General features: G+C 45.9%; 1 protein-coding gene across 1 annotated transcript in view; it reads left to right on the plus strand.

Moving 5' to 3' along the window:
• Window positions 1–3,065: 3,065 nt before the first annotated feature.
• DNAH5 (dynein axonemal heavy chain 5) overlaps window positions 3,066–22,124 on the plus strand; it is a 244,307-nt gene continuing 225,248 nt past the window's right edge. The window contains exon 1 of the mRNA XM_036020259.1: window positions 3,066–3,201. Coding sequence (XP_035876152.1) covers window positions 3,190–3,201 — 12 coding nt within the window. The 5' untranslated portion in view covers window positions 3,066–3,189. The remainder of the gene's footprint in view (window positions 3,202–22,124) is intronic.

Genomic DNA, 22,124 nt, shown 5'->3' on the forward strand with positions numbered 1-22,124 from the left:
GTGACTTCTTCCATTGCCAAGTTTTGTAACCTGAATTAATATTGATTTGTGAACTGATCATTTTTTCACTGTCTATTGATGCTTGCTAGCCCACAGTTTATGACAGGCAGCAAAAGTCATGCCCCACTCAACTTACGGAAGTAAAACAGTTAATAAAATTTTATTGAGCTATCTATAATATATATATATTTTGGTAAAATTAGAAAAGCATTGTGATTTTGAAAAATCAGACCTGGAAAATGAAGTATGTGATTTTTTAAGTCTTAAAATATATTACACACCACAGTGCCAAAAGAATGGCTTTGTTTCTAGTCCTGTCTCTGTCCATAAATGGTGGCCTCTTGAGAGTCGGTCTTCGTTTCCTTTTCTACAAACTGAAATCATATAAAGTGAAATCATAGTCTTTACTGATTACTGTCAGATCTGAAATCTTACGATTTAATTACTCTTGATGTCTTTGACTGTATATGGGCGGACAATAAATAAATTACATCGCGTTCATTCACTTGGTCTTCTTAAATTCAAGAGCTATTTTTTTGAGTACCTACTGTGTGCTGGGCAACCAAGCCACCAAAGACGAATTGCTTGTTAAAAGAGCAATTTTAAGTGTGTGTGTGAGAGGGGGGGGGGTTAGTTTGAGGTTTACTTTAAATTTTTTTTAGGAAAAGAAAGGAATTGCATCTTTTCCCAGAGCAGGTGAGCCCAGTTCCTTCCATGGTGGGCTTATTCCAGCCACGGTCAGAGCAGGCAGGATCTAAGCAACAGTGTGTGGGCACCTCCAGCTCAAGCATCTTCCCAGCCCACCTCTTAAACTCAGTCAAGGTTCCTATCATTGAACTGATTCTACCTCCGGAAAGCCAAGTTTAAGAGTACAGCTGTGGGTGGGGCTGGAGAGCTGGTTGAGACTGCCATCTGCCCAACGCCTGCTCACTGCTGGAATTCCTCTAGAATATTAGTCAGGAAGCCGGAAGTGGGGCCTTTGAGAGTGATACCTAAGGTTGGGAAGTTGTGGACTAGGGTGGCTAGGGAAGGAACCCAGGCCTGACCTGAGGAAGACTGCTCTAGCTTGGGGATCCTGAACAGCAGACAGCCCTCTGGGAATAAAGCAGAATTTTTTAGCAGAAAGAGAAGACCAAAGACAAAAGAGTCCAGTTCGGAATTTTGCCTAAGATGGCAGAGACCAGGGAACCATGGGGACAGTACTGACTGCATTAGCCCTGGCCTTCTTCCTGAAGTCAGCCACATCTGTGTTACTGGGCCTGCAGGCACCCTGTCCTCCTCCCACCCCCTTGTCCTCGGTGCCTCTGTCATCTCAGTGTAGTCTACGGCTTAGTCACCAGGCGGAGACAAAATGCTGGCGTCTCAAGTTCTTTCTGCTCTTCTGGCTACAGAGCCTTGGGCAAGCCACTTCATCTCTCTCTCTCTGTCTCCTCGGTACTATGGGGGGCAATGCCAAGTTTAGAGTGTGTTTTAAGATGAAACGAACTAATGCACCATATCATCTAGGAAAGTGCTAGCTCTCATTTCCATTTCTCAGACTTAGCCACTATGGGCACCCTTTCTCTCTGGGGCTCATCATCCCTGGCCAAGGCAAGTTTTCACCTCTACTAAAATAACAACTCTTTTCTTGAGGACCGGGCTCTAAACTCTTCTACAGTGAATATTAGGTGTACAGTTAACTCCGACAATATGCTAACACGAGAGGCAGGATGCTGCTGCCGTGCAGTCCCTGAGAGAGCAGGGACCAGTAGACCTCAACCGTCCTGAGTCCCGGGGCAGCATTCTGTCTGAGCTAACACGCAGGGCATCATGTGGCAAAGATGCCGGTGGTAGGCAGAGTTACAGAAATGCCTAAAAAGTCCAATAGCTAAAATGTCATTTCTTTCTGCTCAGTTTTGCTCTGGACCTAAAACTGCTCTAAAATAGTTTATTAGTTAATATTTAAAAAGGTAGAACAAGAAGTCATTTCTGATCTTCTTGGTTTCTGAAGAGCGTTTAGAGTTTATTAAGGATTTTTTTCCTTGTAAGAATTCAAACACTATTCAAGAGTTGATATGCTATTTAACAGCCCTCTGAGCAGAGGGAATCTCTCCACGGAGGTTTGGGGTTGGTCTTCCTAGAGCAGGTAATCCAGTAGACCTGAATTGCTCAGTGCTGCAGTCATCAGCCACATTGGCTAATGAGCATTTGAAATGTGGCCAGTCCGAATTGAAACAGGCTGTTAGCGTCAAATACACATTAGATTTTGAAGACCAAGTAGGATAAAAGAATGTAAACTATCTCATGAAAAATTTTAACATTGATAATATTGAAATAATATTTTGGATTTATTGGGTTAAATAAAACATTATTAAAATTAATTTCACCTGTTACTGTTTACTTTTTAAAACGTGGCCCCTAAAAAACACAAGCTTACACATGTGGCATACATTATATTTCCAATGGACAGTCCCAGAGAGAAGAGGGCCGGCAGGTATGAAATGTGTATATTATCCTTTGGGAAGCCTTAAGGCAGAGTTCCTGGGAACTTCGTGCATACCAGTGCAGCTATTGTTCTGACCGTATTAGGAAATGACCAGTAGACAGTACTTAGGAAATTACCTTTGCCACTTCCAGGTTAAAATTCAAAGTTAAACATTTCCACTGCGTTCTAAGCTGACAAGGAAGCAATGAGAGCAACCTAGGTAGAAGACTGTGGGAAGATGTATGAATTACAGTTGAAACATTCGAAATTCCATTTGACTTTTTTTTTTGGAGCTAGAAAAGCCTAAAATCCCGCAAACACGCTCCATGTTAGTTGACTTGGCTGATGCTACAAGTAAAATTCTGCTGAGATCTCACCAAAACCTGATGGGAAACAGTCAGAAACAGCGTCTGGGCTCGGGCGGAAAGTTGCGCTCTCCGGACCCGGCCCCCAGGGGGCTGCGGTGCAAGCGGTGGGCGCGCGCGGGCGCGGACCCGGGGAGGCGCCGGAGCGGCGGGAGCCGGAGAAGCAAGTCAGGTCCAGGCGGAGCAACGCTTGTCGCCAAGGCAACCGCGCAAGCTGCAAACAGCCGCTAGAGCTGGACGACGTGCGGCCCGAGCGGACACCTGGGAGCAGCGTGGGCAGAGGACCCAGACTGCTACGGGGCCAAATACCTGACGGCCGGGACTTGCTGCGGTCCCCGCGAGGTGCCGCAGCGCAGCGTCATGGACAAGACGGTACGGTGCGCGCTCGGTCCCTGCGGCTCCCACTCCCTGCCTGTCCCCGCGGCGCCTGCGCGGCCGGGGACTGTCAGGAGCTCCGGGCGCCGTGGGCTCCACACGGCGGTCTAGAATTTCGTCGGGGATTCAGCTTCAGGGCGTGGGAGCGTCTGAAAACACTATCAGGAGCTTGTAGGACTAGAGTTGCTGGCTTATGTGTTGTGCAGGTTTTTCTCAGGGGGTGGTGGTCAGCGAGTCCCCCAGCACCCACAAAAATGCAGAAGTGTTAGGGTCGGGGACTACCTCGCCCCTTTCTCTTCAACTCACTGTTTTTTCTCTCCTCTGGCTGCGGAAAGATCTCTGGCGGTCAGAGACGTGGGCCCTAGCGACCTGTTGTCTTATAGCGAGCATCAGAGAGATCCAGGTGGGGCACAGGATGCTTTGGTGCCAAGTTTGTTGGCTGTGTCTAGTTCTCGTTAGCTCTTCTTGGGTTTGGGTAAAAGCAAATGTTTAGTTTCCTTGGAGAGAGAGAGAGGGATGGTGCGTAGAGAAAGCCCCGTAGGTTTAGTTTCTTTATGTGTTTTACGTTTGCCTCCATAAACAGCAGATGAGAAACGACTGGAAGCCACTCAGCATTGGAATCAGCTTTCACTTCATCTGGTTTTGTTCTCTTTCATTTTCTTTTTAAAAATGAATATTGTGGAGTGAGAACACACTCAGGCATTTGTTTTAGCATGTACCTTTAAGGACATTGTATATTTTTTCACCTGGCTACACTATCCATAGCTATGTAACTATAGCTATACTGGTTATGGTAATCAATAAAATATGCACCCTGTTATGACATAATACATTTAAATTTATATTTCATGAAGAGCAATGTATATAGTTTATGTGAGTAATATTTCAGTATTTTCCTCCTCTCTGTAGATATTTACCTTGCTCAAAACTTAACTGTTTTATTCTTGTGAACATCTTGTTATGGTAGACACTTATTAATGTCCTCACTTTTGTATAATTGATGTCATAAGTACTTGGAATTTCTAACATACCTATTTTATGTTGCATTGAGACAATTCTCATTAGCTCTTTTTAGCCTTTTTAGTGACTTCTCCCCAGTTTATGTCAATGATAATAGTGACCTCGAGATGACAGTGGAGTTGCTACTTCTAATATCAGTAAACCAGTGACCATTGTGTGTCTTAATTTAAAATCCACACATTATGTCATTCTACATGAATTCATCAAGTTTCCCACTGTAAGGGTATAAAACATGGCTAATACCTCTGTACCATGTTCTTATGTTTGACTAATTATGCTTGCTTTAAGATTTTAATGCTGTGCTTTTTTCCTCTACTTTTCCCTTGGTCTGTTCAAGTTGAAGTTAAAGAACTTAAAATGATCAAATGTCTCTTGTTTAACTTGAGTATTGATGTAGGACATTTAATTGATGTGCCTCTTTTTACCTACTGAATTTGCAAAAAAAAAAAAGTTACTGAAGACTATTTAACAATGCCCTGACTGGTGTGGCTCAGTGGGTTGAGTGTCGTCCTGCAAACTGAAAGGTTGCCAGTTCAATTCCAGGTCAGGGTACATGCCTGGGTTGTGGGCCAGGTCCCTCTTTGGGAGTGTGCAAGAGGCAACCACACATTGATGTTTCTCTCCCACATTGATGCTTCTTTCCCTCTCTTTCTCCCTTCCTTCCACTCTCTGTAAAAAATAAATACAAAAATATTTTTAAAAAAGACTAATAACATGGGGAAATGTTCACAATTAATACATGAAAATAGTAAGCCACTAAAGCAGTATTGTTCCAATTCTATAAATGAAGAACAGGTATGCAGATATGTATAGAAAGCAGAATAAATAAAAGGACATATACCAAAATATTGATACTGATTATCTCTGGCTGGTGGCAATAAAGAGGATTTTATTTTTCATTGTTGTATTCTTTATTTAAAGATTTTCCATATGAATATACATATGATAAATATAGAAACATTTATGTATTTAAATGTAAATTATATATCTTAATAAAACCACAAATATAGTAACATAAATTATATACATGTAAATATAAATTTTATAGTTAGAAAAAAGTATAAAGGACAATACCCTGAAGGCCATGTTTACATGACTTTCTCCTGATACAAACTTAGCATCTTTTGGTAAATCTTTTCTTTTTTGTGTGTGCACCAGGTCACATCCCTGTAAACTCATTGTACAGCTCATGTGTCCCCCCAGTTGGTGAGCAGCCTTACTTTACATACATTGGAAACAGAAGGTGGTAAGTGAGCATGCCCGGATCAGGGTGAAGAGCAGCAAGGAAGAAGCAAAGTGCAGCTCAGAACTCCTCCCCACACTGCATCCTTTTCCTAACCCTCACCAATGGCAGTTGGTGAGGCTGACATGGAAAGGATTTTAGCAGCCGTAATAACTTACCATCGATGTGGCAAATATGGATTTCTGTTGTTATACGATTTAGCAGAAACAAAAAAACACAGACTGTTGCATCTGTGAGCTGTGGCCTATGCACAACTTTAAATTCCACAGGGAAGTCCAGGACCCTGTTTTCTCCCTACATTGGAGGCTAGTGTCTGCATGAGAAAAAGGCTGCTCTGCGTATGGACATTTCGAGGAATTGGTCTCAGCTGCACAGGAAACGTTAGGCGGAAGTTTACCTGTTAACATTTTCTGCTTTAGTCATGCTAAGCTCTTTCCTGGCACTGAGCACAGTGGCTGTTTATTTATACCTTTCTGCTGTTTGCTTTTGGCTTTACTTTCTGTAGCCTCACTTTTAACAAACAGACCAAAAATGGAGGGGGTGGGTGTAGCAACTGCTCACACATTACTTTGTTTATGAATAAAAACCAGTCGCTTCAACTCAACAGGTAACCTGGGATATTTTGCGTCCATTTGAGGAAGCCTGTCATTGTACCTACCCGAAGATGGGTTAAGAGAATTATGATCAGATTCCTATGGGCCAACATTTCTGCCCCCCGGGGAGGTACTACGAAGAATCAGAATGTCTTTCTTTTTGGAAGCATCCTCCAGGTTGGGCCAACAACCTGGAGCCTGGCTGTGGGTGTGGGGAGAGCCCTCTGTGTCCACCCCCACAGGAGTGGTTGTGGACTTCCTTGGAATGCTTGGACACTGGGAAAAAGAAAAGATCTTATTCTTGGAGGTCCGAACACTGTGCGGGCCACTTCTCAACCATATTTAGCCTACTTGGGATAAAGGGTAAGAGAGTTTGTGAGGCCTTGGTATCCTGAAATGTCTGTGTCAGCGTTCATTACAATAAAACAAAGCAAGGCACAGCTCAGAGGAAGCATTCATCGCTGATGAGCAATATTCCCCAAAAGAGGGTCCACTGAGTGTCAGGAACTGTTTGGGGACTGGGGACACGTCAGGGGACAAACAGAGAAGAGCCCTTATGTGTAGAGCTGACCCTCCAGTGGGGAAGACAGCTATGGGTAGGGCGTGAAAGGGGCCAGCAGAGGTGAGTGATGTCAGAGGAGGGCAGAGCTCTCCAGCTAGAAGCGATAATCCCTATGAAGGCCAGAGGCCATGGCCGATGTGGGAAGACCAATGTGGAAGGAGGCAGGAGGTGGTGCTGCAGTGGTGGCTGAGGACCAGGTAGGGCCTGAGTATCATCACCAAGAGGAGAAAAAAGACCTTCTGTGAGCTCAGAGCACTTAAATATTTAGTAATAAAGACATCAATATATCCAACAAAGCAGGTTTTGATAAGCATCACAGTGGACATGCTTATTATGTGTTATGAGCTGAATTGTGTCCTGCTGAAATTAATATGTTGAAGTCCCAACCCCTACCTTGGAATATGACTGTATCTGGAGAAGGAGGCTTTACAAAGGTAATTAAGGTCAAATGAGGTCAAACCTGTGGCCCTAATCCAATACAACCAGTATCATTATCAGAACAGGAGATTAGGACGTAAATAAACAGAGACCAAGGGGCAAGCAAATGAGGAAGTGGGCATCTGCAAGCTAAGGACAGAGGCCTCTGTCAATGAACCTGGGCAGCTGTCCCAAGTGGACGTAAGGAAGTGCACAGCTGGCCATGCAGGTAGAAGAAACGTTACAGACAAATGTGATAGTGGCAGTGGGCAAAGAGGCAGAGCCCAGTGAAACTGAGGTCATTCATGACCAGCCAGCTTAGGCCTGACTTCTTTTCCATCTAAGCTTTCAAGTACAGAAGACTGTCAGGCCTATAGGGGCTCCTTATAGTAGTGATAGGAAGAAGATGCTCACTAAAGTAGGGCAGCAATTTTCAACCTTTATCATCTCAAGGTACACATAAACCAATTACTAAAACTTTGTGACGCCAAAAAAATATTTTTTTGCTGATCTGACCCAAAAATAGGTATAATTTTGATTTGCTCACAAAATTATGGTTGTGTGGGCTATTGTCATTTTTTATCTGGCAGTCTAAAGGAAAAGAGGTTAGTGTCCCTGACTAAATAGTCAGCTATCCCATGTTTTAAAAATTCTTGAGTTACACTGGTTGAAAATTGCTGGAACAGAATAATCTTATTTTCTGTGTCATAGCAGGCTTTGATTATATGTATTTGTAGTTCATGCTTTGTGTATAGTTGTAGCTCATGAGCAGAGGCTATACAGTTCATTTTACTTATGCCCTTAAGTTCCGAGGGCAAATACCTATGTTTGTTTGTGTCTAGCCCAATGCTGAGAATATTAGGCAATGGAAAACATTTATTTACCGAATAGTCTTTTCATGAGACTGAATTTTATAGTACCTACGTTTTGTCATCTCTACAATTGACAATAGAGTGGGCAGAATATTTGATTTTTTTCCTGAGGAAATTAATCTCAGAATCTTTGGGTATTCAGTACCCTTTCACCAGGCTTGTGTTGATCAAAAAACTTAAAAATGGGAATCCTCCCAGTCACCTCATTTACTGTTAAATTATCTTCCACCTGCTTAAAGAGAAATGGGAGCATGACATATTTGCTTTCTTTCTGAATGTGTTATAGTGTAGCATTTGCATCACGATTACATTTGTTTATTAACTTCCTGATGACTCTGGGGCCCGAGATGTCCTTGTCAGAATTCTAGATTCCGTGTTCCACAGCTGAGCACGTGCAGACGGGCATAGCCGAGGAAGAATGTGGGCACCCATCCGTCATTCGCTGAGGATGTTCATCACCCCTGTGTTTGTGACTTCACATTGCCCGTTCATTGGCTTGTGTATGTTGTAAGGGTGTTAATGAGTAGCAGAAATGCCCACATATTGCCACTTCTTAAAGAAGAGCTGTGGTGTTCCTGGGGTAATTAAGGCGTCAGAAAAAGTAACTGGGTCAGTGCCTAGTGGTCTCTGTCGTGGTAGTCGGTGTGGGAGGGGAGAGGCTGCTTAAGTTGCACCTTGGGAGTTTTAGTCATGTCTTGGTAACTGTGTGGAAATACATGTGCAGTGAACTAATATTTTAAACCTCATTATAAAGATTTAAAAAGGGCTAATAATGTATCCTTATCTTCTTTAGTCACCTTTTAGTATTGGGAGTAACATTAGATGTGAGTGGAGCACCAGTACCTGAGCAGGGTTCATCAAGTGTGTTACATAAGTACAGCCCATTACAAGGGGATGCCCGGATAGAAGATGTATTCTTGCAGTGGAATTTCTTAAAACTAGACTTTTACAATCCCCTTTTTATGGATTAAAAAAGTCAAGTTTGGAGGCCACTGGCACCAAAGTGAAATAAAACAGGGCCTAGCACATCACCAGTAAATTGGTGAATGTAGAGAAATTAGGTTAAAAATTTTATGCATTTGGTCAAAGGCTAAAGAGCAAAGCTTTAGGTGCAAATGATCTTTAAGGACAGTGATACAAAGATTCTTTAAAGAGGTACCACCTCTGTCTCCGTCTTTCTCTGAATTTCCTCAGTGTACCATGCGCTGCTTTGTGGGTAATCTGGGAATGTGGTGGATTTTTTGGTTGGGGTTGAGGGGTGTGTGGGATTAGTGTGTTTGCAGGGGCGAGGATGAGGATGATCAGTCATTTCAGGCAGAACAGATCTGAAGAATTCCAAGCAGTTCCAAGCTGCTCAGCCATTCCTGTTCTTGCAGCTGAAGTAGCCACCGCTCCCCAGCCGGTCTTTGTGGCTGCGCACCAGACAAACCTGCGTCCTGCCAAGTGGAATAGAGAGCTCCTTTTAACAGAACTTGGCATTTGCAGTGACACAAACAATATTATTTTAAAGTAGTTTAATCCCTGACGATTTAAAAATACCTGTTTCCTGGAAGGTAGGTCGGTGGCTGAGCTGAATGGGCAAAACGAACTTTTGTCTCATTCTTTGTGAGTTTGTGACACTACCTTGCAGCTTTCTGGGCTTGGGTCTCCTTCCCCTAAGCCGCATTTGCTTTATTTGTATTAAGATTACTTGTTTAAAAGGCCTGTTAATTCCTGCTTTGTGTACTGGAGGATACTGCAGTGAAATAAAGGCTTTTGCTTAATGCTTGTTACATGTGACACTCGCACTTCTTTGCAGAATTTAATCCTGACATCTGCAGGTGGGGATTTTTTTGCCTGAAGTCTGTACGGAGGAAAAGAAAGAAATAGGTTTTTGGGCTTCGTGAGTTTGTGCATGTGTTGGTGTCCCTTCCTTGGCGTGTAAAATGAAAGCTTCTGCATCACGCCCCTCTCCCTTCTGTCTTCTGTGCCCCTCCGTCCTTTCATCCCGCTTCCTCCTTCCTTCAGCCTTCCATCTGTTCCCTTCTCCTCCCCGCCCCCCTCTGCCTCCCCCCTTTCCTTCCTCTCCCTCAGCCCTGACTCCCGGCAGCAGCGTCTGGCTGAGCGGGCCGGTCCGTGTTTGCTGCAGACACAGACTTGTTTGTGCACTTGCAGCCCTCGCTCTTATCTTACTTTGGAGGGATGCGTGTGTTTCCTGTTTAGACACACTCGTTTGAGTGGTATGGACTAATATTTGAGGTTTGTCATTCTTTCAGCTTGGGCATTCCCTGCAGGGTCCCCCTGCCCCCCACGTGTACAATTTCATTTTCTCTTAGTTAAAAAAAATGCTGACTTTTTGTCCTAGTCAGGTTGAGGCATGCTGGAGAGAGGCAAAGTCCAGACTTGTGGGGTCGGGATGGAAATTCAGCCCCTCTGCACCTATTATGTTCTGAAGGGGCGGGGGAGCAGCCAGTGAGGGGTATGTAGGAGAAAGATTAAAGACCTCTGATTGAAGACATTTATGCACATGTTTCTGAATTCTTGCAGTATTTGGGGTTAACCATTTTGATATTTATCTATTTTTCAGTCCATACTTTTCCTAAAAAACCCCACAAAAACCCTGATTCCTTTTTATAATAAAATTTTAGAGGCAGTAAGCAATTTTTAAAAGCTTTCAAAAGGAAATGGGTGTTTTTCCCTGGCACACAGCTTCTCCCCTCTCTCTCTTTACGTCCCTCCCTCCCTTCTTTCTCCCTTCCTTCTTTTCTTCCTATATTTTTCTTTGTACTTTTTATTTACTTTTGCTCTTGTTTAATCAGTTGAGAGCACAGAATCTGGAGCCAGACTTCTGGATTTGAATCCTGGTTCTACCCACTCATTAGCTATGTGATCTTGAGTAGTTAACTTGACCTCTCTGTTCTTTAACATTTGAGCCTATAAAAATGGGGTTTGTAATAGTAGCTACTTCATAGATATTTGTGAGGATTAAGTGAGTTGTTATTTATAAAGTGCTTAGAAGAGGACTAGGAGAGAGTAGTGCTACTAATTAAAATTAAAATAAAAATAAGACAGAAGTAAGCCTAGGAAATACAGATAAAGCCAACAGAACATGAAAATAATCTGCAAGCCTTTCTCTCAGTCTCAGAAAATGGTAGTATTCTCTTTCCCACATATATGTCCATGCAATTTATTTTTATTAATTTTTAATTTTTAAACAAAAATGGATTCATACCCTTTTGGGGTCTGATTTTTTTTTTTTCATTTTGTAACATATAAACAGGTTTCAGTTTCATTAAAATGCTTTAACATGATTTTAAATGGCTGCATAGAATCCCATTGTATAGCTCAACAGTAAATTATTTTATGCATCTCTTGTTGAGAAGCTGGAAAATTTGTTGTGAAGTTTTTTGTTTTTGTTTCGGTGCTCTTACTGCAGCATCCTTATGCTGCTACTCCCATCCCGCAAGCGGTACGCCCTCTACTCCCTGGCCCTGCCACCTCCCTTGGGTCTCCAGTGACCTTGAGTACATAATTTCCTTTTGTGCCTTGGATTCACTTGAGAAATGCTGTTCTAGGAGATTTTTTTGGTTATGAAAACACCTTGTTTAAACAGCAAACGCACATACCCATCCAGATTAAATCAAAACAGAGCCAAAGACTTCATCAAACACTCTAATAAAAATGCATCCCTCTTTCAAAAGGGAACCCTACTGCACTCTTGGTGGAAAGGCATATTGGTGCAGCCACTGTGGAACACATATGGAATTTCCTCAAAAAATTAAAAATGGATTTGCCTTATAACCCAGTGATTTCACTTCTGGGGATTTATTTGAAGACACCCCAAAACACGAATTCAAAAGCATACGTGCACCCCTCTGCTCATTGCAGTGGTACTTACAATAGCCAAGCTATGGAAGCAGCCCGAGTGCCCATCAACAGAGGAGTGGATTAAAGAGTGGCCGCACATGGTATACAGTGGAAAGGAAGAATGGAAATCTTACCATTTGTGACAGCATGGATGGACCTAGAGAGTGTTATGTGAAGTGAAATAAGTCGGACAGAGAAAGACAAATACCTAATTGATACCTAATTATTTCACTTACATGTGGAATCTAAAGAACAAAACAAATGAACAAACAAAATTGAAATAGACTCATGGATGCAGGGAGGGAACTGGTGGTTGCCAGAGGAGGGGAGGGGGGTGCTCTGGGGTCCGGGTGAAAGAGGCGAAGGGTGAGAAGCACCAATCCACAGTTACAAAGTAGCCATGAGAAAGTGAGTCCAGCGTGGGAAATATAGTCAATGCTGTTGTAATAACTATGTGTGGTGCCAGTTGGGGTGCTGAAAATATTGTGCGGAACACTGTAAAGTATATGATTGTCTAACCACTGAGCTACACACCTGAAACCAGTACAAAATAAAATCGAAAAGAAAAATGCCTCCCTTTCTAGAATCAGAGGCTTTTTAAAAAAGGAGCCGTAGTAACAAAACACACAGAGATAATGGACAATTACACTTTCTGTGGTTTAAACTTGTCCTACATTTATAATAAAACATTTTCCCACGTTTTAAATTTAGAGATTTCTTAACTTCTCAGATTATTGCAAGTCAATTTCAGTATTTCTGGGCCACAAATTCTTACCAACCAGACTAACAACAGCAGGGAGCTGGGGTGGAGAACTCAATGAGTGGGGAAAGCCCACCACCTAGTGGCTGTCCGGGGAGTGGCTTCTTTGAATTTGCCTTTTTTAGGTTGTGGTTTCCATGTGACAGGTTTATGTAGTTCATCACTATGTGCTCCTTTCTCTCCAGGCAAAAGTAGTCATGGTTTGACGAGCCCCACTGAAACATCGTATTAAACTCTCTCACGCTTGGCAGACAGCGAGGCATTAAACTTAGTTTATTTGCTAAGAGGATCTCACTTTCATTCTCTTGTGTGAGGAATGTATTGGAGAGATGTTACTAAGTAACTTGGTATAATCCACACTCCTAGGGGTTCTGTTGTTTTCTGTCTTGTGTTTCAGTTAATAAGGTATCCTCTTGCACTGTCAGTCACCACAAAGCAAACCAGCCAGGAATTTTTCATCTCCATTATACTCAGCTCCTAAGTTTACCATAGACCTCCTTGCAGCCAACAACCTCTTGGAATGAGTTCTCTAAAAAGCAGTTCCCTGGGTCATGGGTCTGTGTAGCCGGTTTATTAGGGGTGCAATCCCAGGGAAGCGAGAGAGAGGGAAAAATGGAGGGAGGGCATCAGGGGAGGAGGGAGCACACACGTGAGGGTGTGTTACTTGCTGGCTGATTCCAGGTAGCAGTGGGTGGGACTGTGCCACGAAGCCACGTGAACCTCAAGTCCAGTAGAGGGAAGGAGGGAGAAGTGATCTCGGGCTCCACTTTCCCACCAGTGAATGCTGGCTTCGTTGATGTGAATCCTCCTGCTCTTCTGCTTGTGTGTCGTGGGTGATGAGCAGGCTCCAGGGGTCTGGAGGCGAGAGGCATGTGGTCTGGGCACGAAGCCAGAGAGGCTATGGGGCTGTGCATGTGAGAACTGGATGCGCAGGGACAGCTGGGGGGCAACAAGTGGTCCAGGGCCTCAGGGACAGGTGAGGCTGAGGCATAGGGGTGGAGCATGCAAGTGTGGGACTCGGCAGTCTTGCTTAGCATGGCTACCCCGGAGTCTGTTAAGAGGAAAAGAGGAACCTATCCAGGAACTGAACATCGGTTATGGATTTGATGCCTTAGTAAATGCTTCCTGCAGGATCCCGTGCCCTTATAGTAGTGATACCACGTGTGAGTCAGGATTCTTATGGTTGCAAGAAGCCTGAACCAACTAAAGCAGGCAAGAGGAACGGATCAGGACTCAGCAGCGTTGTTGCGGGGAATCACAGTGCGGTGGTGACGGTGATGCTGGGCTGAGAAAGGAGCTGGGGCCAGGACCGGCAAGTGACCCAGACGCTGATGTCTGCTCACAGGGTGTTGGCTTCACTCTTGTCCCTGTCTTTCTGGCAACTGGCTTGATTGTGTCCGTAGTCTGCCTGTAGGCAGAAGCCAGTCCATGGTTTCTGAGCTTTTACAGTCACAGCCACCCAGGAGATGGGTTCTCTCTTAGCCTCTAATTCCAAATTCTAGGGGGGAAATCTCTCCACCTTGATCAGGTGTCCTCTGACCCAAACGGCCCTGTGGGATGCAGGGCTGGGCCATTCTGAAGTGAGTCCCAGTGGCCTGGAGGCAGTAGGGGGTGTAACCAGGACAGAGGGGGGTTGACTGTGCTCTGGGCTGAGGGACTGGCTGATATGGGGGTTTCCACACCTGGGCTGCTGGGCCACTCAGAATGCACGCACATGCTCCTTCGGGCATTCATTCCGTAGTGAACGCATTGCCTTCCTCCATCCTTCTGACCCGGCAGGAGACAACGTGAAATGCGTCCAGCTATTTCACCCAGTGGTGCTGTCCCCCCATCTCCTAGTGGTGGTCACTCCTTCCACGTGGTCGTGATCCAGGCCAGTGAGTGTCTTTACAGTTGGGGACTAGGTGCTGTTGTTTAGTCCTTCTCACGACAACTGGTGTAACGTCATGGAGGTGCGGGGTAGGGGGCTGCTGACAATGAAAGACACTTAAAAGAGCGACAGCCTCAGCGAGACCACTGTGGACTGGCCGCTGGTCCAGAACATAAGCCGCTTGTGCGGAGGTGGGGAGCTGGGGGGATATGGGTCAGGGGTTCTCATGGCCTCCTGTCGGTGACTGGCCAGTGTCCTGAGCTCTGCCCACAGGAAGGCATTCCCTCCTTCAGGGCTCTTCTGGGAAGTTTCCTGTTAGGTGCAGGGATCAAATGTTAACAGTTGTGCTAATTTCCTATGGCGGTTGTGACCAATTACTACAAACCCGGTGGCTTAAACAGCACATTTATTATTGAACAGTTCTGTGGGTTAGAGGTCTGACACAGGTCTCCCTGGGCGGAAAGCAAGGTGTTGGCAGGGCTGCCTCCCTTTCTGGAGGCAGGGGAGAGTGTGTTCCCGGCCTTTTCCAGCTTCTAGGGGCGCCCCAATGTTGCCCCACGCCCCTCTTCAAAGGCAGCAACATTGTATCTCTGTGATCTTTCTCCCTGAGTCACATCTCTTTCTCTGTGCCCTCTCCTGCCTCTGTGGCACACTGTTAAGGACCCTTGGGATTGCTTGGGGCTCACAGGGAGAGCCAGGGCTAAACTCCCTATTATTGTAAGGTCAGCTGATTAGCTACCTTTATTCCACCTTCACCCTTAGTCCCCCTTTTTATGTTCCCTGACATATTCACCGGTTCCAGGGATTAAGACGTGGGCATCTCTGGGGGCTGTTCCTCTGCCTGCCCCGGCAGTCGTTTTCTGTTGGTGCCAGAACTTGGATCTGAAATCGTTCAAGGGATTGAGCAAGAGGTAGGTTGGGAGTAGTCCCAGTGTTGCAGGTTTCAGAAAACTTCAGCTGCTTGCCTCGTGGATTTCATTTCTGAGAGCTTTTCTCGCTTCCATTCAAAGCAGGAAATAACGTCAGCCGGAGTTTGGTCATGCCCCTAGCTTCCTGCAGGCAGCCTGGAGACTCTGCCCGTTCCCACAGCCTAGAAGATCTCCAAGTATTGTCCAGGACCCCTGGGGGGACCCTCCGATCCTTTCAGGGCATCTCTGAGGTCAAAACTATGTTCTTATGCTAAGACATCTTGTGTGTGGAGTTGCTTTCCAGTGGTTACTATGATGTGTGACGGTGTCATTGCTGTGATGGCCGACAGAATATGTGCTTGTGTATTCTTGTGTTTTAAACGTGTTTCAGTTTTAATTTTGAGTGCAGTGAACGAACATCAACAGATATAACCCACATGCACCCATAGGCTTTGGGTCCTTGATGATTTTTAAAAGCATAAAGGGTTTCTGAGACTTAAAAATTTGGGGCCACTGTCCCAGCCACTTAACAAGTTTGGCTTCCAAGTTTGGGTGGGGACCAGCAGGTGGGGGGTTGTCTGGAAGGCTGCACTTGTTTGTAAGCTCTATTGCAGGGAAATGCACTCTTGGAAGGCATCGTCCTCACCTCCATCCAGAATGGGAGGGGGCGGGGCACTTGCATCCACTCCACAGGTGGGGCTGGAGCCCCGTTCCTGCCCTGGGACTGGTGCTGGGCGATTCAGCGTCTTTGCAGTAGGCTTGGCAACATGTGTTCATACAAACCATCTGCGCCAATTCAAGTGCCTGCCAGGTTTGGGAATGATGGCCTAACACTCCAGATGTGCCCTTCTTGGGAAATCAGGAGGCAATGGCTGCTTACAGAGACACCAACAGTCTGAGAAAGGTGGGTGGGATTAGGTGGAGGAAGGAAGAAGATATGGAGAGCTAATTTGAGAGTGGTGGGTTAACAGGTCATTGCCTCCTTTCCCTCCTGGATTTAGAAGGATAGAGAGGTGAAGTCGATGTCAGGGTGATGGAGAGGAAAATATTGAGTATTTAATATTTGGTGTTGGTAAGCGGATTGGAAAATGTGGCTTCCTGTCTGCAGCCAGCTGGATACCGGATGTCTGTCTCAGAGCTGCCCCTCTCGGCAGGGGCGACAGCGGTCAGCTGGCAGCCTCGCGGAGGCAGGGCAGAGCTGGGAGCCAGAGCCAGTAGGTTCCACGTCCCTCCTCCTTCCAAACCAGAAAACCCAGTGGCCTCCCTCCTTTGAATCTCCGTGAAGTCCCTGCAAACGGAAGGATGTGTGTGGGGGATAAATAACATCCAGCTCCATCTGCCTCTTCATCTCTCCAGTAAACATTTACATGATCAACTCCGAGCCAGGCACCCTGCCAGGACACAATGGAATGGAAAGAAATATTCCAAGTCATGAAAGACAAGGACCTACATCCCAGATTGCTCTATCCAGCAAAGCTCTCATTTAGAATGGAAGGGCAGATAAAGTGCTTTTCAGATAAGGTCAAATTAAAGGAGTTCATCATCACCAAGCCCTTACTTTATGAAATGCTAAAGGGACTTATCTAAGAAAAGAAGATAAAGAAAAGACATGTATAGTAAAAGGACAGCAAACTCACAATTATTAACAACCACACCTAAAGCAAAACCAAAAGAAACTAAGCAAACAACTAGAACAGGAACAGAACCACAGAAATAGTGGGCACAAGGGGGGGCTAGCAGTAGGGATGGGAGGAGGAGAGGGGGGGAAAAGGTACAGAGAATAAGTAGCATAGAATGTAGGTTGAAAATAGATCGGGGGAGGGCAAGAATAGTACGGGAAATGTAGAAGCTAAAGAACTTATAAGTATCACATATGGACATGGACTAAAGGGGGGGAAGGTGGGTGGGAGAGGGGGCACAGGGGGGAGGGGAGTGAAGGGGGAAATGGGACAACTGTAATAGCATAATCAATAAAATATATTAAAAAAAAAAAAAGAAACAAGGCCCAGTCCTGGCTCCAAAGAGCTCATGACTTTTCTTCAGAAGTATGTTTCCAAGACCACCAGTGTCTGAATCATCTGGATTTCCACTCAATTCTTCTTCATTGGTCACCTACTATGAACCAGGTGCTACTCTAGGTGCTGGGATTACAGCAGTGAATGCAACAGACCTAGTCCCAGCCCTGCTAGCTTCCATTCTAGTGGGGATATGATGTAGTTCTGTCAGCTGCTGATGAGCTCTGCAGACAAAATCATTGAGGCACGGGGCTGGAGGACTCTGTGGAGGTGATGTTGTGGGGCTTGTTATGTTATGTGGGGTGGCCAGGAGTTGCCTTACTGAAAAATGAGTGTGTGAGCAGGGTCCTGAGGATTTGAGGTGGCTCTCTGGCAAATAGGGATTCAGAGAGTGGAATGTCACATGCAAAGGTCCTGTGGCCTGAGTGTGCTGGGCATGTTAATGGAACAGCTGAGGGAGGTCCTGTACCTGGAGAATCAGGAGAGGGAGGGTGGGGGGAGGAAAAGGGATAGGGGATGCAGTAAGAGAGGTGTGGGGAGATCCCGGAGGGCCAGGCAGGGAGACCGACCGAGTTTTGCCCTTTACTGTGAAAGGATGATTCTGGTTTGTGTGGGAGAGTAGAAGTGGAAAAGCAGGAGCATTGGGTAGGTATTGTTGTAATTTGGGTGAGAGGTAATGGTGTCTTGGGCAAAGGTGGTAGCAGTGAGCTAAGAATCAGTCAGACTCTGGGTGTATTTTGTAGCAGGGCTGGCAGGATTTGGGATGAATTAGAAGTGAAAGGAAGGAAAAGAAAGCAGAGTCAAGGATGAGTCACAGTTTTCACTGGGAGGATGGAGCTGCCCTCTTCTGAGATGGGAAGGCTGTGGGAGGGGCAGGCTTGGAGACAAGGAGGACTTGATCTGGGAAATGCTGAGTTTGATGCCTGTGGAGCAATGTGCGCGGAGAGCTAGGAGTTGGATGTTTATGGCTGGAGTTCAGAGGAGAGGTCAGAGTTGGAGACAGGAACTGGGAGGTTCAGTCCATCATCTCGGGGGTGAGAGTCAGTGGGGAAGAGGATTGGAGCCTGCTTCAGAGGTCTGGGGGGAGGAGGAGAGGAAGCCAGACGGTCAGAGCAGAATCAGGAGAGGGAGTTTGGGGTACAGTGAAGAAAGTTTTCAAGGAATGGGATCAACTTTGCCAAACAAAGTGTCACTTAAGATGAAGAGAGAGCCTGCCCCCGGCCTGAGGCACAGAGTTCCCAGTGCCTTGAGGAGCTGTGGCGGCGCACTTGAGGGCACAACGTCCAGGTTGGATGCGTTCAAGAGAGAATGAGGAAGACAGTGGGGGACAGTGGGTGGAAACCATTCCTCAGAGGCATTTGGAGGAGAAGAAAGTAGCTGGGTTGGGGGGCGTGGGGTCAAGAAGAGGTTCATCCATTCCACACATATCTGTTGAACATTAGTCCTGTCTCAGGCACGGCTCAAGGAGCCTGGGTTACATCAATGAACTAAACCAAAAACCCTGTCCTGGTGAGGCGTACATTCTAGTCAAGGGAGGCTATACACAATAACATTAAACAAGCACATTTTATTTATATGTTGGAAGATAATTCATGCTATGGAAAAAAGGAGAAAAAGGTAAGAACTTTTAAGTGTATATTGTGGGGCGATTGCAATTTAAATAAAGTGGTTGAGTAGGCCCGATGGTGAAGGTGTTATTTGAGGGGTGACTGGCCGGAGGTGTAGGGATTGGCTGTGTGGACACACGGCAGAGGGCCGTTGCACAACGTGTCCTTCAACTGATTGGTTGAGGCCCACCCACAGTTTGGAGGATAATTTGTTTTACTCAGAGTTTACTGATTTAAATATTAATCTCACTTAAGGAATACTTTTATAGCAACACCTGGACTAGTGCTTGACCAAATACCTGGTTTTTCTGTGCTTAGCCAAGTTGACACATACAACCCACCATCACAGTAGTGGTGGTGAAAGGTGCTGGGTCCTGGTAGCAGGGCGTCTCTCTTGGTGCTGATGACCCAGGTGGGAGGCAGGTGCTGCCACACCTGAAGCGGTGATGTGTCTGTATGTGAGTGTGCTTGAGACCCTCGTCTCGTGAGGGATGACGCTTGGCCCCATGAGCATCAAAGCTGCGTCAGCTTTGCCCCTCGGTTCCCCCAGACTCCCCGGTGAGCTCATGTGCCGCTCCTTCCCATGAGACCAGTCCTGAGCCACAGTTTAGGGGTGGAAATACTATCTGGGAGAGGAGCCATTTTTGTCCTTCCCTCCCTGGTTCTCCCCAGAGTTCCTGTGTGATCTGCAGATTTTTCTTCTCCATTGGCCAAAATAAGGGAAAGGGCAGAAAAATCTCCTGAAATACTAATGTAATTTAACTTTCATGAGTCACCCTCCCTGAGGACTTCTCCGGTTCGTTTCACACGTCCAGATGTGCTTGCATCCCATTTGGCCTGGGATGGACCCAGGACACGGATGTGAGAGATCTGTCACTATTCCTTCCACCCTCAAAGGGGAATTTAGAGCTCTCTGTTTTGCAGGGAACCCTAGAGGCTAGAAGGGGGATGATGGAGCCAAAGCCAGGAAAGAGGAAAGAGGAGAAGAGAGGGAAGGGAGAGAGAAAAGCTGCGGAAGGTCTGGGTTTGAGAAATCCTGGAACAGCTTGGGAGAATGGGGGAAGAGAGGTGAAGGGCTTGTGAGAAATGTCGTTTGGGTGATAAATGGAATCCCTTTTAATATTCTTGGAGATCGTTAAGCAATCATTAGACTTTCAAAAATCACTTTTGAGTCCAGGACTCTGATACTTTATATAAAAAAAGACTGGGTCATGTGGGCCCAGTTTTTTTTTTTTTTTCTTTTAAAGATTTTATTTATTTATTTTTAGAAAGAGGGGAAGGGAAGGAGAAAGAGAGGGAGAGAAACATCAATGTGTGGTTGTCTCTCATTCATCCCCTTCTGAGGACCTGGCCTGCAAACCAGGCATGTGCCCTGACTGGGAGTAGAACCAGTGACCCTTTGGTCCCCAGCCCGTGCTCAATCCACTGAGCTACACCAGCCAGGGCAGGCCCAGGTTTTTAAGCAGCATTACAAATGTCTACTCAATCACGGTATGGTAGAAAAGTGAGGAGGCTTTGCAATCAGTCATATCCTTGCTTTCCAGCCATGCCACCTATAGCGAGATTCTTCTTGAAGCTGTAGTTTTTCTCCTTTGTCAGATGGGGTCAAGTTACTAGGTAGGATTGTTCTGAGGATCTAGTGAGATGAGAATGTAGAGGGTTTTTGGCACACAGGACTTGCTCAGCAAAGGTCACTGGGTTTTGCCCCAGTGTTCCCACTTTTCTGTCCTGACCATCATTTAAATAGAAGCAAATAGATACTCTGCTTTGCCTAAGCTAATGGAGAACTTTTAAAGACCTCTGACTCATGGCACCATTTTTTTTCTGAGAGGGTTGGGACTAAGGAGGTGTGATCAGTGGGAACAGAGATGGAGGAGGGGTGTGCTTCTCATGCCCCGTTCTCGTTGGCTTTCCCAGGGACGCTGAGAACTGGGGAGGTATAGAAGGCACGCCTGGGCTTGAAGACCATGGCGTGAGCAAGCAGAGGCTGAGAAGCTACAGCTCCTCAAATGATGCTGGAAATGTTTAATTACGAATCCCTGACTTGCAGCACATCTGAGTCCTAGGGCTGCAGTATACTCAAACGTGAGATATTGGGCCTCCAAAATGCAGAGGCTTAATAAGAATTGTGCTTCTTCCTAGTTCAAGACATCGTATCTGGAACACCATCTGTAAACGGAACCTACCCCTGATAAGCTTATTTCATGTCATTCAGTGCTTCTTAACCAACAGCAATTTAGTCCCCAGAAGACATTTGGAAATGTCTGGAGACATCGTCATGAGTGGGGAGGGTGTGCTACTCTAGCTCAAAATATCTATGTGCTAAGATCGAGGAGCCCTGCTCGAAGACCATCCCCCTCGAGACAGGTACTGGTGGGGCATGAGTGTTCAAAAGATTTGTGGTAGGGAGGGCCACTTGCATCTGCCACATCAAGATGGTAACGCTGCTTTCTGCTTTCATAGGGAGAGGGTGTTCCGGGAGAGTGCATACCTGGTAACATGGAGGGTTCTGCTATTTGCCAGGGACATCAGTTCTGATTATACACGTAGGCATTGTGGAAGTGACCCCAGGATGAGTTCACGTGTCCACTAGGTCACAGGATGAGTTGATGTACCTACTGGGTCACTGTGAGACAGACTTGGAGTCAAACACCATCTGTTGCTAACCCCGTGTTCCCCCCCTTTGTGGCCCACAATGGCGTGCTTCACTAGCTCAAAGCTGGGTTCACTAATTTTCAAAGGTTTGGGAATCTCCTTTCCCCAGCGCACGGTTACCCTGCTCACTGGCATACAGTTCTGTGTTCTTCATGCTCCCCATAATCATCAATTGCGGGGATCTCGGGGCTTCTAAAGCCATAGCCTATAATATCGTCTCATACTATACAGTCACAAGTGGCATCTGCTCTTTTTGTTGGTGTCCAAGTTCATCAGTGCCCCTAAGCTTTTGCCTCTTGGATGCCTGCTATTTCTCCCCTCCCTCTGTGTACTCCAGAAAGTCAGTCTGTGCTGCACTGATACTTCCCAGCTCCCGGGAAGCCCCAGGGCTGCAAGCCATAGGGCTGCCCTGGTCCCTATCAGCCCAACCAACTAAAGCAACTTTCCATGGCTTCTGGGCCATCCGCCTGTCTCCTCTTGGCCAGGTGGGTTCCGAGGTGGTAGAGAAATAGTGGTGGTACCACTGGCACCCAAATGGGCAGAAGCCTGGTG

Source organism: Phyllostomus discolor, chromosome 3 (genome assembly GCF_004126475.2).
Source record: "Phyllostomus discolor isolate MPI-MPIP mPhyDis1 chromosome 3, mPhyDis1.pri.v3, whole genome shotgun sequence".
Classification (NCBI taxonomy): Eukaryota; Metazoa; Chordata; class Mammalia; order Chiroptera; family Phyllostomidae; genus Phyllostomus; species Phyllostomus discolor.